The sequence below is a fragment of the Phyllostomus hastatus genome, unplaced genomic scaffold, assembly GCF_019186645.2.
Source record: "Phyllostomus hastatus isolate PE091 unplaced genomic scaffold, TTU_PhHast_1.1 phas_contig_40, whole genome shotgun sequence".
NCBI lineage: Eukaryota > Metazoa > Chordata > Mammalia > Chiroptera > Phyllostomidae > Phyllostomus > Phyllostomus hastatus.
In genome coordinates this window covers 40,165,285-40,183,887 of record NW_025333872.1, presented here as the reverse complement: position 1 = coordinate 40,183,887, position 18,603 = coordinate 40,165,285, and the positions used below count along the sequence as shown (strand labels likewise).

The 18,603-nt window shown below is 39.2% G+C and overlaps 1 protein-coding gene across 1 annotated transcript in view; it reads right to left on the bottom strand.

The window, feature by feature from the left end:
- Positions 1-6,119: 6,119 nt before the first annotated feature.
- CFAP206 (cilia and flagella associated protein 206) overlaps positions 6,120-18,603 on the bottom strand; it is a 31,118-nt gene continuing 18,634 nt past the window's right edge. Inside the window, exons 10-13 of the mRNA XM_045843581.1 lie at positions 17,445-17,585; positions 14,308-14,501; positions 9,050-9,190; positions 6,120-6,821 (exon numbers count right to left, since the gene is read on the bottom strand). Of these exons, the coding sequence (XP_045699537.1) occupies positions 6,591-6,821; positions 9,050-9,190; positions 14,308-14,501; positions 17,445-17,585 (707 nt within the window). The 3' untranslated portion in view covers positions 6,120-6,590. The remainder of the gene's footprint in view (positions 6,822-9,049; positions 9,191-14,307; positions 14,502-17,444; positions 17,586-18,603) is intronic.

Genomic DNA, 18,603 nt, shown 5'->3' with positions numbered 1-18,603 from the left:
CACACCATTGAGAATAGCCATCATAAGCAAAGCAACAAGTGATGGAGAGGTTGTGGAGAAAAGGGAACCCTAGTGCACTGTTGGTGGGATTGCAGACTGGTGCAACCACTATGGAAAACAGTACAGAATTTCCTGAAAAAACTAAAAATGGAACTGCCTTTTGACCCAGCAATTCCACTGCTAGGATTTTATCCTAAGAACCCTGAAACACCAATCCAAAAGAACCTATGCACCCCAATGTTCATAGTAGCACAATTTACAATAGCCAAGTGCTAAAAGCAACCCAAGCACTCATCAGTGAATGAATGGATTAAAAAACTATAGTACATTTACACAATGGAATTCTATGCAGTAGAAAGAAAGAAGAAGCTCCTACCCTTTGCCACAGCATGGATGGAACTGGAGAGCATTATGCTTAGTGAAATAAGCCAGGCAGTGAAAGATAAATATCATATGATTTCACCTTTAACAGGAACCTAATCAACAAAACAAACAAACAAGCAAAATATAACCAAAGACACTGAAATTGAGAACAGGCTGACAGTGACCAGACCAGAGAGGGAAGGGGATTGAAGGGGAAAAGGGTAAAGGGTTTGCAGGAACAATTATAAAGGACACATAGACAATAACAAGGCAGGGTGGAAACAGGGGAGGGAGGTGGGAAGGGCTAGGGTGGTGGGGAGGTGTGGAGGGGAAAGGCAGAAAACTATACTTGAACAACAAAAGAATATATTTTTAAAAAAACCCTTCATGATAAAAACAAAAGACCCCAGGTATACTCAGGCATCCTCAGGCCTCTGTGGCTGACCTCGTGGACATCTCCAGCAAACACCTGCCCTTCCATGTCCTGCTATGTTCAGATCTAAGTTTTGATGTGGTCCCCTACGGCAGTCTAATTCAAACATTTACAGAAGGGTAATGGCTGGTGTAGCTTCTCTTCTGCTCTTCTGTCTGTTTTTACATCACACTGAGTCTGAGGTTGGACTGATTTATCTGTGTGCCAAGGAGGGCACTTATTGGACTGTGGACATTCATATAAGTATGCTTTTTAACCCAGTTCTCTATTCAATTATTTCAAAGGGTAACATTCAGCATCCCTGTGGATGGAGCCAAAGCCTGTGATTCTGAACAACCACAGTACAATTAATCAGTCATGATATGCATATAAAAAAAAATGAAGACAACCCACTGAATGGGAGAGAAATATTCACAAATGATACATCTGATAGAGTTATCATTTATATATAAAATATATAAGGAACTCATACAACCTAACACCAAAACAAAATTAAATTTAAAAAGTAGGTAGAGGACATAAATACATTTCTGCCAAGAGGACATACAGATGACTAACATATGAAAAGATGCTCAACTTCACTTATGAGGGAAATGCAAATTAAAACCACTGCAAGATATCACCTCAAACCTATCAGAATGGCTATCAATAATAAATCAACAAATAACAAGTGCTGGTGAGGATGTGAGGAAAAGGGAACCTTCATGCACTGTTGGTGGGATTGTAAATTAGTACAGCCACTATGGAAAAGTTTAGTGATTCCTCAAAAAATTTAAAACAGAGCTGCTATATGATCCATCAATTTCACTTCTGTGTATTTATCCAAAGAAAACAAATTCCAAAATATATATGCACCCCTATGTTCACTTCAGCATTACAAGTAATAGCCACACTATGAAAATATGGAAGAGAACTTAGATGTACATGAATAAATCAATGGGTAAAGAAAATGTGAGTGATATATGATATGATATATATGATATATATCATATGATATGTCATATCATATATATATATATATGAATTACTATTCAGCAATACAAAAGAATGAAATCCTGACATCTGCAACAACATAGATAGACCTAGAGGGTGTTATGCCAAGTGATATGTCAGACACAGATAGATAACATCTCATATGTGGAACCTAAAAAGAAAGAAAGAAAGAAAGAAAGAGAGAGAGAGAGAGAAAGAGAGAAAGAGAGAGAGAGAAAGAAAGAAAGAGAGAAAGAGAGAGAGAGAGAGAAAGAGAAAGAAAGAAAGACATAGAGAACAAGCTGATGGTCGCCAAAGGGGAGGAGTGTGAAGGGAAATAATAAACAAACAAACAAACAAACTCCAGTGAAAAAACAAAGGAAGAAGCAATTAATTCTCTCAAAGTTAACAGCACAAACCTTCACTGAAAAGGTAAATATAATCAGGCTGTTTGAGGAGAATTTCATGGGATGTCTGCAGAGCACATTCCAGGTTTCGGAGTGAAAAACAAGAGAGCAATGGTATTCATGACCATGCCATATCCGAAGAGCTCAATTTGCCTAATATGTATGGTGTGTGGAGACAGAATGACGGGTATAGAAAATAAAGCTGGAAGATAAATGGATATATTTTGATAAATCTTACATAATAGGTGAAGGAATTTTTACTTTATCCTCTAGGTACTAGAAAAGAGTCTTGGTAGGTTTTTAAGCAAGGAAGTGGAGGTTGGGGCAAGGGGGTCAGGTGGCATGATCAGATTTATGCGTTAGAAAAAATATGCCAATGAATCAGGTAGTGAGACTCTCTTAAACTATGGCAGTAGTGGTGCAAGTAGGAAGACATGAATCCCAAAGACAATTCAAGCCAAATCAACAGGGCTTCATGACTCATTAAATGTAGGGGCTGTGAGACAAGGACACTCAGGACATTTTTAGTTTGTACTACTGAATTGATGCTGATGCCTTTGACCATAGAAGGAAATACACAGAGGGAGAAACAAGTTTAGCAGAGAAAATGAGTCCAGCCTGTGACCTGCTGAAATGGAAGTGACCATCTGACAGTGGATCATGGACATGTGGTTAAAAATCTTCAGAGAGCCATGTGGCTTGGGTAGATAGATAGTGGAGGACCTGGGAGAAGGTGCTTTTACCATTTGATCCAGCTCTCCTTATTCTTATTCTGTGGTACTTACCAGGAAACTTTCTAATATTAAGATTAGCTTATCGAATTGTATTTTTATTAACTTGGTAATTTTACCTGCAGCCTTAATGTTATAACCTTGAATTGTGGTTTATCAATCATTCTTTTCTGTGTTTAGGACTCTTGAAGAAGTGAATGAGGGTTAATAGAACAGATAAATGAAATTCCTGGATTTCCAAAGTTTAGTATTAGCTATAACCATCCCCTTTCCCCAGGTGCAGACCCCTCCCCCCGCCCCCTTACTGACCCCAGGGCCTTGCCTTAATAGCCAGCCAGCCTATCTTCAACATCACTTCTTAACTACAGGTATAAAAACCATGAAAAGTTAGAAGTAGGTCTGTTTGAGGTTTACTTTTATAAAACCTGTGAAAAATGAATTTTGAAGCATATTCATGTTATAAATGACATTTAATCTACATAGAAAACAAATTATACAAACACCTTAGCAAAAGTCACTTAGGCTGAAAAAAACGTATATGCTAAACATAAATAACCACTCAGCTATTAAAGCAGGTTTAACAGTCCCTCCACCTGGAAGCCTTTATTATCTATGAGTGAACATTAGAAACATGTAAAACAATAAAATTACAGCTCTAAAATTTATCAATCAGTAATTCACAGGATTCCTGAACACAACTGCCTAAGGGGTCAAGCAAATAAGGCAAAGAAACAAAGGTGGGGCCTGTGAGACAGCCACACTCAGAGATAGAAGTGCCTGCCCTGTTAAAGGGTACAGCTACTACTTACAGGAGGGCCAGCCAAGTTGTTACAGAACAGACCCAAGGGCCGGGGGGTGAATGATATACTATGCTGAATGGACTCACCCTTGTGCTCTGGGGGTCCCCCACCCCATACTAGGTTTGCCTTGCCTGCTGCTGTGAAAAGACATCTCTTAATGCCAGAGACTGGTGAAAAGGAAGGGGATTATTTATTTAAAAGTTATACAGACTTAGAGTAACGACTTAATGTCTTCATAAAAAATACTAAAGACCTTTAGAATACCAGGTCCTGGCTGGTGTAGCTCAGTGGATTGAGCATGGGCTGCGAACCAAAGTGTCACAGGTTCGATGCCCAGTCAGGGTACATGCCTGGGTTGCAGGCCATGACCCCCAGCAACCCCACATTGATGTCTCTCTCTCTCTCTCTCTCTCTCTCTCTCTCTCTCTCTCTCTCTCTCTCACTCTCTCTCCCTGCCTTCCCTCTCTAAAATAAATAAATAAATAAGACATTCATCAGGGAGGGTGTTGTCAAATATATTAAAAAAAAAAAGAATACCCACAAATGCACAGTCCTTCCTTCTCCCCTTTGCCCGGTCTGGGGTACCATATCTCAGGAAAAGAAGTAGAAGTCTGTGGTTCAGGCAGCCCCTCGGTTCCAGCACCATCTGCTGTGTTGCTCTGTCACTGTCGTGATCTCCAGTTAATCCAAAACCATGTGGCACCTTCTAATGGCCCACCAGCAAGAACCCTTTCACCCCTTTTCTTCCAGGCAAAGTCTCCCCTGCTTCCTAAGCCACATGGCAAAAAGGAGCACCCCAAAGCTGCACAGTCCCAACTTTTGCCAAAGCCTCATGGTCCACCAAAAAGTCCCACATGGTTGTCATGCCTGGGTTTTAAATCCCAGCGCCAATCTTCCTCTGCGGCCCCATTTCCAACTCCTCCCACAATCAGTTACACTGCCAGCATTCCAGTAATCTTCCAGCCTTCCTGGGCTGCCATAGTAAGTCCGGGCAGGTGTGGCCCTGTGATGTGGAGCCAATCATCTCTAAGCTCTCACACATGCACTGTAACCAGGGGGCATTGACTCCCAGTTGCATCATGGGTTGAAGTCACTCCCATCCCCCTGGCTCAAGGCATTGCCACAGCTGTTTAACATATCTATGACACCAGTTAAAGTTATAGATATGTTAAATGACCATTCTAGAGGTTATCAGCAAAACTGTTGCTATTCAAAACAACTCTCAATGGCCTCACTCCATGTGTCCCATCCCCCAGCTCAGACTTGTAGGGGTGAGGACATCCTATAAATATATTTTCTAATATTTTCTAGACACCCTGAGTTCTGGATCCCATTACAAGTCCCAATTTGCACCCCCCCTTGGCTGCACCCTGTTACAAAGTGTTGCCAATAATTCTGTTTTCTTCAAGGGGACAGAAACCCCATGTAAAATTTCCACAACTGAAGAACATCACATGGACCTTTGCTCTAATTGTTCCCAGTTAGTGAAGTTTTATCACACTGTAGTTCCCATCCCTTATCCTTGGGAACTAGGGTCCAAAACCCTCAGTGGAAGCTTGAAACTGAGGATAGTACCCAACTTTATACATACTTTGTTTTTCTTTCTGTACATACCTACCTACAATAAAGTTTAATTTATAAATTAGGCACAGTAGAAGGTTAGCAACACTAATTAATAATGAAATAATTATAACAATATGTAATGATAAAAGTCACGTGAACGTGGGCCTATTATAACATCTTACTGAACTGGATTCACAGCGAAGATGAGAGAGACAAAGGGATGATCCTCATCAGCGCAGAATAGAACAGGACGGCATAAGTTTTCATCATGTTACTCTGCATGGGGTGCAATTTTAAAACAATACTTTTTTATTTCTGGGGAATTTTCCAATAAATATTTTTGGATCATGGTTGACAGAGAGTCACTGAAACTGTAGAAAGTGTAGCATCCAGCAAACGCGAGAACAAATATCGGAGACTCTCAGGGTATCAAAGATGTTACTTTATTGGCCAAGTTTAACCTGCGCAGGGGCGAACTCTCAAAGTGTCCAGCGACACAGTGCCCACAAGGAGCTGCAAACGAGAGCCGTGCCGAGTGCTTACAACTACGTTCTTATACAGGGGCGGGCAAGCAAGCGTTATACAGAAGCAGACGTGGCAGTTAGTAATTCGCTTACAAAGACCGCGCGCGGGAATTTCAAACCAAGCATTCTTTCATAAGGCAGGAAGGCAGGATGTTTGTTCATTAACCTAGTAATCTCCTGGCTCTAGCTAGCTAGTTTTCTATTTTCTCATTAAAAACTACAAAGCACTGCTTATCTAGCCTACCCAGGGGAGAGCATCTGCTAGACACAGGATGTTTGCTTTAATTGTACTTTGTCTCTTTTATCATTTCTTTTTAGCTACAATGTGGTTCTTGTCTATTAAGGTTAAATTTAGTTCTTAATTTCCTTGTTCCCAACAGAAAGTAAAACAGTGAATAAGGTGGGACAACTGTACATCAATTTAATCTATGTGAACATTAAATAGCTGATGAAGCTAAAACATTGACTATGTAATAAATTTTTAATGTTTAACACTATGTATGATTTTAAAAATAAACTTCTATCCCAAGCATAATAATCTTATTCTAATATCTAACTGGTGTCATGATTTCAGTCTTAATGCTGCCAAACTTCTAACAAATAAAAGATGAACATACCAAGTTCACTTTTCATTTTTAATAGAATGAAATACATGTCATGGAAAACCATTTTTATTTTTTTCAAAAAAATTCACACAACCAATGAATGCACGTACCAGCACCAAACATTAGCTAAACTTCACAGATGCAAAAATGCTTTTAAATACTTGCCATTGTTCATGATTTGGTGGTCTCCAACTAGGTTTCATCAACAGCTCTAGTTAAGTTCACCTTGACCGCGTGAGTGGTTTTAGTGTGACCACCGCGGAGACCAGCTATGTAAACCTGAGGCCTGGGCACACCAGTGCTGCCTTCCCTCTTAGACTGCGTGCTCTCACTCTTTGAAGAATACATCTGTGAAAAATTTTCTCTTCTCATGTGGCTAAGATCAGTTTGTACCGAGTGAGTAACTCTTTGACGCAAATTGGCCTAAATAGAAAGAGAATACATAGGAATTAACATTTATCTAAGAATGACTAATATAAAATATTAGGTATCAGTTAATGCTTGCCTATTTTTTCTCCATCCACAAAGAAAGTAATTTTACAACATACCATTTTTATAAGACATTAGAATGTTTGGAAATCTAGAATGTAATAGAAAACATACTTTGTCACAAAGTATGAAAATATATTAAATAATGAAAGTGGATCCAAACAAAGAACATGCAGGTTCAAAGTGATCTCAATTACTTGTTAATATCATCTTCTAATTCCTTCATTACTATACTTTGAGATTCATACAACTTGGATGTTTCTACCATGCTCAGTTTCTATTTTTTAAAGACAAAAATTAAAGATTTCCATTGTCCTGTTTAAATGGGCTTTACCCAAGACTCTTAATATAAAAACCTCTGGTGTTTTCAGGTTATATTTTACATTATTCTACATTTTGCTTACTCCTTTTGTGGATTACTAATAAACATAAAGTTAAAAAGATTGATTACTCAGGCTGAGAAACAAGGAGAGGCCAATAAAAAGGAGAATATGAGTTACTGAAGTTATGGTGAAGTCCAAGAAAAAACTCAGAAGGCATGTAAGTTTAGGAGAGATGGATATTAGAGAAAACGTTTCAGAGTTTGAGATACTGCAGGTGATTGAGAACCAGAATTGCTTCCCCCCGCCATCCACAGTTTATTGTTTATATTAATATGACTTTACTATTCCATTATCTTCATTAGCATAATTTTACGATCCCAAGAGACACTTGTCAAAGCAAATTTAACTAGACTGTTATTATAGAACATCCTGAAAGATGCATCAATTCTTCAATAGTAAGCATTAGCACATAGATTAAGCACTAGGGTTCTTTGCATCCCTTGCCTCAGAAGTCACCTTACTTTTCCTGTCAGTGCTGGACTGCTTCTTCATGATCTTTATCCAACCTAATTCAAGGCTCTATCTCATCCACCAACCTACCCCAGCACTCAAAGACCTGCCTTCAACCAAACTTCAAATTCTCAATAAATTCTGACCTTGCAATTTCTCCTTTGAGATGCTGCCAAAGCTCTGTTGAGGTGGTGGTTTCCCTCACGACTTGAAACCAATATACTACTCAGCTTTGTATTGTCAACAGGTTGTGCGGGCAATATATGGGGAGCTGGCATTCAACACAATGCAATTCTATGGGATAATTAAGTCTAAGGTGGGAATAAAAATGAAGTGGTTATTGAAAAATGAGAAGAGAAGGTTCATCAGTATAAAATTTAGCCCCACTACTAACCAGAGAAAGCCAAATATGCTCATCAAGCCAATCACATAAGATGCCCAACTACAGTTTCCTCATGTCAACAATCTTCAATCAGAGAATAACGAAGGCACTATCTTTTTTCACTATATAGCTTTCCTACTCTTCTCCCTGCTCTCGAGCCTCTGCCAAAGATGAGTGATGGTGGCTGGCTCCCACACTATAGCAAACTCTGAATAGCCTGTGTTCTCATTTGGGTCATCTTCATTTATCTCCACACCAGTTTTCAGTTAAAGAGATGTGTAAAATATGCTAAGAAAAACCTACAGATATAAAAAGTGTTTGCTGACTTCATATTAAAATTAATTGTTCTTTAAAATGACAAGACACTACAAATAGGGTGAGTGGGGGGAATTCCACTGAGTCAGATGGGGATGATCAAAGACAGGCTTTAATGGTAGGCACCCACTGTGCCTGAGATGGCTGAGAGTCAGGACTAGAGAGCCCCATGTCTGGAGAGGACATGTTCACTACAAGAGGGGACAATATTTATGATATAACAGAGGTGTAACATTCTGCTCCTCAAAAAAAGTCCAAATAAGAGGAGGGTATACTTGAAATGATTAGAGGAAGTTAAGAGTGCTTTAAATACTGGCACCTCATAGAGTAACACAATAAATTAAAACTATTCTATAGATCAATAGAAAGAGAAATTATTATTGTTCTAGCTCCTGGTTGGTATAATTTGAGAATAGTTTCATGCTCTGTATTTCTACATATGCTTAAAATTAGAATAAACCTTTTAATGTAAAGCTGGCAAATAATAAGTTAATGCTGATTACTTTTGTGTTAGCAAAGAACTCTGTACAACTCACTATTTTATAAAAATAATTTAACTTAACAATGCTATAAGTAACAATATATTAAAATGTCACAGCCTATAACTAATTTTAGGAAATATTGTTACAAACCAATTTTATAGCTTTTCTTCTTAATTCCCATTCATTCCATTCATATGATCTCACAATTGTTGGTGGCAATATGTGTAGATCCGTCTGTGTGCTAGTTTCACTCTTTGTAATTGGTTTTATATGTTTCTTAACACCCTTCATCTAAAGAAATGGAGTTTTGTAATTAATTCTGATAAAAAATAAACATTATTTATAGGTAACTAATAAATTATTCAGCTAAAACTGACAAAAGATTAGGAAAAACAAACATTTTCGAACATGGTATATATCTATAATACCATCAGAGAATATAAGCTCATAGTAAGCTATATGAAATTTATTTTCCTGGGCATTGTGGCTTTGTGCATAGTTTTGTAAATTTGATGTAGGAGGTAGATTTTGGAAGGCGAAAACCTAACGCACTCATTGCCAAGTCAAATGCCCCCTCTCTGACTTTCACAATTGGTAGTATAAGTAACATCTCATTGGAAATGGACAGAAGTTTAAAATAGCCATTAAATATTAGGTATAAATCACATTTCTTTAAAGTATTGGAACATCTTTAGAACATACCATAAACTCACACTAGGCATATGAGGGGAAACTCAAAAAAGCCTGGAATTTATTTATAAAAAATCGTGTATTTATTTTTAACATGTTTAAACTTTAGTCACCTTCAAAATACTCTCCATCTGATGCAATACACCTAACAAGGCTTTTCCACTGCTCAAAACATTTTTTTAACTGGTTGATTTTCATGCCATTTAGTGCATCTGCTGTTTTTTGTTTCACCTCTTCCAGAACATTTCCCTTTGAGGACTTTTTCCATCCGAAGAAACAAAAAAAAAAGTTTCTGTGGGCAAGATCAGGTGAACAGAGAGGGTGGGGAGTGGGGGTTATGCTGTTTTTTGGTCAAAAACGGCTGAACACTCAGCACAGTGTGGGCAGGTGTACTCCTAAATCACCCATCATGAAATCATGGGCAAATGCATTGAAAAAGTCTTCCAAAAAATTCACTGAAGCCAAAGGCAGCCTCTCACAAAAACGACCAGCTGGTACACTGATACAGATGGGTTCCTGGAACACTCATCTAGAGAGAGAAGCCTGTATTACAAGGGGCCTGCTCTGCAGAAGATAATTCCAGGGTTTTTTGGGTCCCCCCTTGTACTTAGATAGATTATTATCTAAGAGGTGGTTTTTAATTTTAGTTGAATATGTTAAGTTTCTGCTAGTACACCCAGAAGTTCACTATTACTATTCAAATACTAAGTACTATTCAGTAATTCCATGCTAAACAAAATGCAGCGATGCTGGACATGAAGTTGCTGGAGGAGTGAAAGAATTTAAGGAGCTCAGTCACAGCACAAAGGAGAGAGAAAAGATTAACTTTTTTCCTAAGTCAACAACAGATATGAGTGCCTAAAATTTAACATAAGATATAATTTCTACCCTCAAAATGAACTTATGATATAGAGAGGCAGACAAAAACATACTGAAAAGATAATTAATGGTATTATATAGTATAAGTAAGTGGCAAGTAAATAATGACCACAGCATTGGAGGGAGATAACTTACTTCATGGGTATTGAAGGTCACTGAAGAACAGCTGGGAATTACCACTTTGCTGTGTATAATGCGCACTTTTGTGCCCAAATTTTTGAGGGAAAAATAAGGATGTGTATTATACATGGGTAGTACTAATTGTGTATCTATGCAAATGATTTTAATTCTTTTATTTATGCTTATTCATTAAAAGTGTAACTCTAGAAAGCAATAATGATATCCATATGCAAAATGATACTCTAGAATAAAATCATCAGTTTTGTTTCTAAATATAAATAAATAAAAATTGAATTAAAAAATTAAAATGGAAGATTTTTTCCTGAAAGTTTGGGCCAAAAACGTGGGTGTGCATTATACACAGCAAAATATGGTAAATAGAAAGCAAGGGAAAAACAAGACCAGAGATGGAGTGTTACAGAACACATACACACAGGGCCAAGGGGGTACAGTATACTATTACCAAAAGGTCCCCCACTAGGTTTGACTATTCACTGCCTTAGGAAAGATGTCTCTCAATGCCAGAGATTTGTGAAAAGGAAAGGAAATGTTTATTTAAAGCTATACAGACTTAAAGTAGTGACCTAATGTCTTCATTAAAATATCAAAATCCTTTTGGATACCCACAGACGCCCACAGTGCTTCCTCCTCCCCCTGCCCTAATTCGGGATACTGTATCTCAGGAAAAGAAGCAAATGTCCATGATTTAGGCTCCCGACATTGTCAGCTGTGTCACCATCCAGGCAGGATTTCCAATTAATCCAAAGCCATGTGGCACCTTCTTATGGCCTACTGGCAAGAGTTCTTTCACCCTTCTTCCAGGCAAAGTCTCTCCTGCTTTCCAGGCCATATGGCCAAAGGGAGCACCCCAAAGCCCTGTGGTCCTCTTCTACCAAAGCTGTGGGGTCCCTACTCTGCCAGAAGCACGTGGCTCTCTCCTCTATTGCCCCAGCTGAATGGTTCTCTCCTTTCACCTAAACTGCAGGGGTCCCCACTCTGGCAAAGCCACGTGGTTCCTCTCACATGGCTGCAGGGGTCCCCACTCTGCCAGAAGCACGTGGCTCTCCCCTCTATTGCCACAGCCCCATGTACTCTCTGCACTGCCACAGCCATGTGGTCCCCTCTGCACGGGCTGCCATGTCTCAGTTTAAATCCCCGCACCAATCCTCCTCTGTGGCCCCATTTCCAACTCCTGCCACAATCGGCCCACACTTGCCAGTACTCCCATCTTCCAACTTTACTGGACTGCCATCGTGAGTCTGGGCAGGCATAGCCCCATGTCATGGAGCCAATCTTCTCCAAGCTGTCATGCAGGTGCTGCAGCTCGGAGGACCTGCCCCCAGTTACATCTTGGGTAGAAGTCACTCCCTTCTCCCTGGCTTAAAGCATGGCCACAGCTATTTAACAACCAGTTAAAGGTTATAGATATGTTAAATGACCACACCAGAGGTTAGCTGCAAAGCTGTTGCTGTACAAAACAACCCTGCATGTTCCTGCTCCATGTGTCCCTTCCCCCAACTCATACCTGTGGGGGAAAGGGTGAGGACATCCTATATGTCTTTCTAATACTTCCTAGACACCTTGAGTTCTGCACCCCATTCCAAATCCCTATTTGGGGCCCCCCTCTTGGCTGCACCCTGTTACCATAGGGGAAAATTTTTCCTTAATGTAAAACTATGCATTGTTTACATACAGCACACCTCTCTGCTTATCCAATGCTAAACTTTCATTGTCTTTGGCTGTCTTACAATTCTTTAAGTCACTGCTTGGGTCCCTGCTGACCTGGTCAGTTGTACACAAACCCACCTGCTTCATAGTCAAAATGTTGATGAAAACTTAAAAAAAATTTATGCAGTGTATTTCAGGGTTTTATTTTAGTGAGTTTAAAAGAGAGGAATTGAATGAAAGAAGCGACAGAAACAAGCAATGATGAAAAGGTGAACCATAAAAATGAGAGACAAAGAGGAAGAAAATGAAAAGAATATACAGTAGAATGTGAGCCCCATACAGGCAGGATTTCCTATCTGTTTTGTGCACTGCCGAGTCCCTGGTACCAAGAACAGTGCCTGGTACACAGTAGTGGCTCAGTAAACATCTGCTGAATGAATAGGCACCGACCTACTGTTATAGGGTACAGCCAAGAAGGGGGCCCCAAATAGGGATTTGAAATGGGGTCCAGAACTCAAGGTGTTTAGGAAATATTAGGATGTCTCCCCCCCCCACCCCTACCCGGGTGTGGGCTGGGGGAAGGGACAAATGGAGCAAGGCCATAGAGAGCTGTTTTGCATAGCAACAGTTTTGCATAGCAACAGCTTTGCAGCTAACCTCTGGTGTGGTCATTTAACATATCTATAACCTTTAACTGGTTACATAGATATGTTAAATAGCTGTGGTCATGCTCTAAGCCAGGGGATGAAAGTAACTTCCCCACCAAGATGTAACTGGGGAGCAGGTCCCCCGAGTTACAGTGCATGCGTGGGAGCTTGGAGAAGATTGGCTACATGACATGGGGCTATGCCTGCCCAGACTCACGATGGCAGCCCAGAAAAGCTGGAAGGATATGGGAGTGCTGGCAAGTGTAACCAATTGTGGGAGGGGTCGGAAATGGGGCTGCAGAAGAAGATTGGTGCAGGGATTTAAACCCAGACGCAGGCCTAGGGGAGAGAACTCTCGGTCTTTAGCAGAGTGGAGACTCCCGCAGCCCTGCAAGAGAAAAACACCATGCAACTTTAGCAGAGAACCTCCACTCAGCTTTGGCAGAGTGGCAACCCCCCTCCTGTAGCCATTGTGGAGGGAGAACCATGCAGCTTTGCCAGAGTGGAGACTCCCGGGGCCATTGTGCAGAGAGGACCATGGGGCTGTGGCAATAGAAAGGAGGGGCCACACAGCTTTGCCACAGTGGGGACCCCCACAGCTTTAGGAGGAGGAACCAGCACCCAGCCTTAGCAGAGGACCCAGCGACACAGTTGATGGTGCCGGGAACCGAGAGAGGCGTACCAGCTGAGATGGATTGATTACTTACTGGGAAGAACAAGGGGCTGCCTGAGCCACGGACTTCTATTTCTTTTCCTGAGATATGGTACCCTAGACTGGGCAAAGGGGGGAAGGAAGGACTGTGTGTGTTTGTGGGTGTTTTAAGGGACTTTGGGATTTTGATGAAGACATTAGGTCACTACTTTAAGTCTGTATAGCATTAAATAAACATTTCCCTTCCTTTTCACAAATCTCTGGCAGTGAGAGACGTCTTTCCTCTGGTGGTGGCAATCGAGCTGGGCAGAGGGTCCTTTCATTAACAGTATGTCACCTCAGGCCCCACTTTGGTTCTGTAACACTACAAACACACCACGTTGTGGCCGTTCAAACTTGCGATTTAAACATGTTAAATTATTTTACAACTTTGTGTTATCAATATGTTATCTGTGCTGAATTCCTTTAATTGTAGATAAGAAAATATTGTAGTTTCAATGAACTATCTTAATATAGTCTTTCTTATTTAGGTTTCTCCAGCCAAATTCATCAATTTAACTCCTTATCCTGCTTTCACTATTCTTTGTGGATTTTCTTAGTTTCCATCTCCAGATTCTAATACTTTTCAGATAATCTGTAAAGACCCTCATCTGACTCTCCCTCTGCATGGACTGGAGAACAACAAAAATATAACTTTTAAATTAGCTATATTTTTAAATGTCATAAATTCTTAAAATATTAATCCCATTTACCTCAGAACATGGAATGAGGGTTTCAAACTGTTGATGAAGTTCCAGTAGCTGAATTAATTCTGCATTTTTTTTGGCCTTTTCAGTAATTAAGTCAATATAATTTTCAGGGTTTTCTGCAAATGAATATGCAGCATCTCTGGTATTAAAAGTGTAATACTTTTCTTTATGTTTCAAAATTCCAATTGCTGGATTTCCTGAAAATTAAGAAAAGGGATTGAATGAGCTATGAATTATTAAGTGGCTGTGTGTTTGTAATGCATCCACGGAACCATTTTCTTTATACTCAATTTTCAACATATTACTTGGGTTTTTATTTTGCTAAAATGTTACAAAAAGCAATTTTAAAGTGTACGTTTTGTTAAACTATAGTTTATTGAAAATTCATATTACATTAATTAATTTTATATGTTTTTATTATAAAACATGATTTTATATAAAAATATTTCACCATCCATATATAGGTGTTTAAATGTCTATTATGAGAGGTCAATCTGACAGTTTTCTCAAATCTCCCTAAATTAAACTAAATTTCACATAAACATTGTTTTAAAAATAATTCTGTAAGAACTACAAAAGTGGGACATCTTTTCCAAAATGTAAGTTTGCATGTTAGAAAGTATTTCCCTCCCTGGCTGATGAGGCTCAGTGGATTGCATGCTGGCCTGGGAACCAAAGGGTCACTGGTTTGATTCCCAGTCAGGGCACATGCCTGAGTAGCAGGCCAGTTCCCCAGTAGGGGGTATGTGAATGGCAACCACACATTGATATTTCTCTCCCTCTCTTTCTCCTCTGTGTAAAAATAAATAAAATCTTAGAAAAATAAACTAAGTCATGTTAACGTGCCAATAAAGTAGTAAACAAACCAACATTTAAAAAAAAGGAAAGTATTTCCCACTGTGAAAAGTTACCACATCAAGTATGGATTATTAAATATCTACATACTTTACGGGAGTTATATTGAAAACAGTAATACTGTCTTACATATTTGTTCTTTCATGTATTCAACAAATATTTATGGACCTTGTTCTTGGCACTGAGGATACAGGAGAAAACAAAGTCCCTGTGCTCACCAAGTCAACAAATATACCACAGACCAGAGAGACAGTGCTACAGAAAAAATAACGGTAAAGCGGGTTAAACACATGGTAAAAGGAAAGTGGTGAGGCTGACATTTTCAACTGGGTCATCAGGGAAGGCTAAATAAAATGAGCGACAATATATACATCCATGGGGGGGGGGCAAGGCAGGGGTGAGGTGGGAGGCCGGGAGGGCGTTGAGCGTTCGAAGGACAGGAAATAGCAAGCGCAAAGGCCCTGAGGTGAAAATGAGCTTAGCAAGTTCAAGAATAACAAGATGGGCAGTAAGGATGGGAGCAGTAAGCAAGGGAAAGAGTGGCAGGAAATGAAGTCAATGAGGTCATCTGAAACAGACCGTGACTGGTAAGGCACAGTATCATCTTAGGATTTACCTGTTGTGGTCTGCAGTCTCCAATAGAAGGAGGGAGGTGCTATAGAATCCCCCTCAGGAAGTGCAGGTTTCTGCTGCCCAGAAAATAATGTAGTAGGAAGTGATGTAGTAAATAGAAGTAAAGTAGCCAGACTAGCTTACTCAGAGAGGATTCTAAAACCTAGGCCCCACAAGCCTTCTACATTTCTCTTTTCCCCCTTTCTTAGAATCATAGTTTGGAAGGTACTGAACAGACCACCTAGTTGTTCCTTCTTCTTTTCCCGACTTGGAAACTGAGGTCCACAGAAAGCCTAAGATTTGCTGAAGGTTACTCAGTTCACTAATGGTACAACTGGGACTAGAAATCAGACTTCTGAATCCTAGCCCATGGCTTTTCCAACCACATCATGCTACCTCTGCCGTCATCACACACCCATGTTTCTCCAGGTTTGTGTTTCTCATGACTCAAAGGGAGGAAGGGAGAGGGAAAGGAAAGCAAAAGAGAAAAATGGAAGAAAGAACATCTATCTATGTTCCGTTGCTCTACTTCTTCATGGATCTTGACTGTTTTCTCCTCAGTATCAATGACTCTCACAGGGGTCTCAGAAAACTATTTTATCAGTTTCCCATGGTAAACTCTTTTGTTAATCCCATTGTGAAAAGTCCAACACCATAAATACGAGTTAATTTGTGTGTTCTCTAGCCTGTATACACACAGTCCCAAAAAATATATTTGCAATAAAAAAGAATACTCAACTGTGAAATATAACAGAAGAAATAAGAGAGAAGAAAAGGAAGGAGAAACTTAATAGTATAAGGGAAATAAGACACAGTCTTGTCAAACTGTTTTCATTCTAGCCCTAGCCAACTTCTGGTTATCCCAAATTCACACAGGACTTTTTGGATAATTACTTATTTCATCTCAATTTTTGGTTTACTGTTTGCTTTAGAGAAGCTCTAGTAAGAGCAAGAGAAATTATTTCATAAGAAATTGGCCATTTCCTTAGCGGTATCTGTCTTATACAGAAATCCTGATCCATGTTAGTAGAATGTAACCATAAAGTCACAGAGAATATTTTTAAATAACCATATCAAATTAGTGATGTTCTTTCAAGTAATTCCTTTGGGGAATGATGTATTTTAGTAATATCAGGTAGCACTTCTTTTTTTTTAAAGATTTTGTTTATTTATGTTTTAGAGAGAGGGGAAAAGAGGGAGAAACAGAGGGAGAGAAACATCAGTGTGTGGTTGCCTCTCACATGGCCCCTACTGGGGACCTAGCCAGCAACCCAGGCAAGTGCCCTGACTGGGAATCAAACCAGCCACCCTTTGGTTTGCAGGCTGACACTCAATCCACTGAGCCACACCAGCCAGGGCTTATGTAGCATTTCTGCCATCCATCACTAGAAATATGAGTCAGCCTCCATTTATGATATTACAGCATCCATATTTTATTATATACACATTCTATCACTTGAATTATAATTCTTTGTTTACGTCAGTCTACTAGATTATACTGTGAGCATGTCAAAGATGAACACTTTGTCTGGATCATCTTTGTAGCTCCTTTTCTAGTTCACCATCAGATCCAATAAAGTTTTAAAAAGTGAACAAGTCAGTGACAGAGACAGCACTTTATTAAAATAAAAAAAAATAAGGAAGTAGGAGCAATACCATTTCCAATGATATACCTGGAAGGAGAAGACCATCTGTTGTAGCAAATGTATAACCACAAAATCCCCGATACTGAATCAACAGTTTATCAAAATTTGCTGTTGTTTCTGGGAAAAGCCACTCTTGTTTTCTGTAATCCACCGATTGTACTCTTTCTTCTACAATGAAAAAAGATGATAAGAAGAACTTTATTCGATGGGAAGAGCAAATAACCCAAGGAAATGAGCAGAAGAAACTGGCTGCTATGTGACAGAAATAGATCAACTTCATTCAAGATGGTGTAGCATTTTATACCAGGTGGCAAAATACTTTGAATATGATGCTTATATACTAGGACTATTGCTTCTTGAAACAGTTGAGAACATTCTGAACAGAAAGAGGCAAGGAAACATCTCTTTGTAACTTAATTTTCATAACAAGGTGTACAATTTTTGTTCTTTACATTTTAAACACTTCCTGGTGTCAGTTGGCTAACCTATTTACATTTGATAAGCAAACTGACTGAATTTTTTCCACAAATAAAAACATGCATTTATAAAACACTGATACCCAAGATTCTTAGCTATCACAATCCTACTGCACTTCTGTGACTGGCTCTATACCAACTGCAGACACCACAAATGACTGTGCTACAACCAGAAGTAAATGCATACTTTGGAGAAAACAAACCTTCCCTCTTTATTTCCTAGTATGCCTGAAAGCCTTGAACAGTTATGACATGTGGCAAGTGTAAATTAAATTCTTTCAAAATAATGTTGGATCTCCTAATTCACTGGAGCAATATCTTGATGGTGTTCTAGGGAACACGAAGTTTTGAGGTATGGTGGGAAACAACACATTTAAATCTAAGTTGCGAATAAACTGTTTTGCTGATATAGTTAAGTGTAATATCAATGCTGAAGTGACTTTAACTTCTCAATTTAATTTAGTAATTGCACAGATATGCTGTTTTAGTAAAAACAAAATCAGTAAGAAAAATAACTGGAAGCATGCCTTTGAGTCTCTTTGATTTTGTTTTTAGATTTTATGTGTTCCAACAGTTTAAGAATGGAAACTGCTGCTTTATTTTTATTTCCCCCTTTTACAAAAATAAAATTTGAAAAGAAATCTGGAGAGTAAATTATCTAATTTCATCTTCTGGACAAACTTTGTTTTTAGGCAACAACTCAAGTGCCA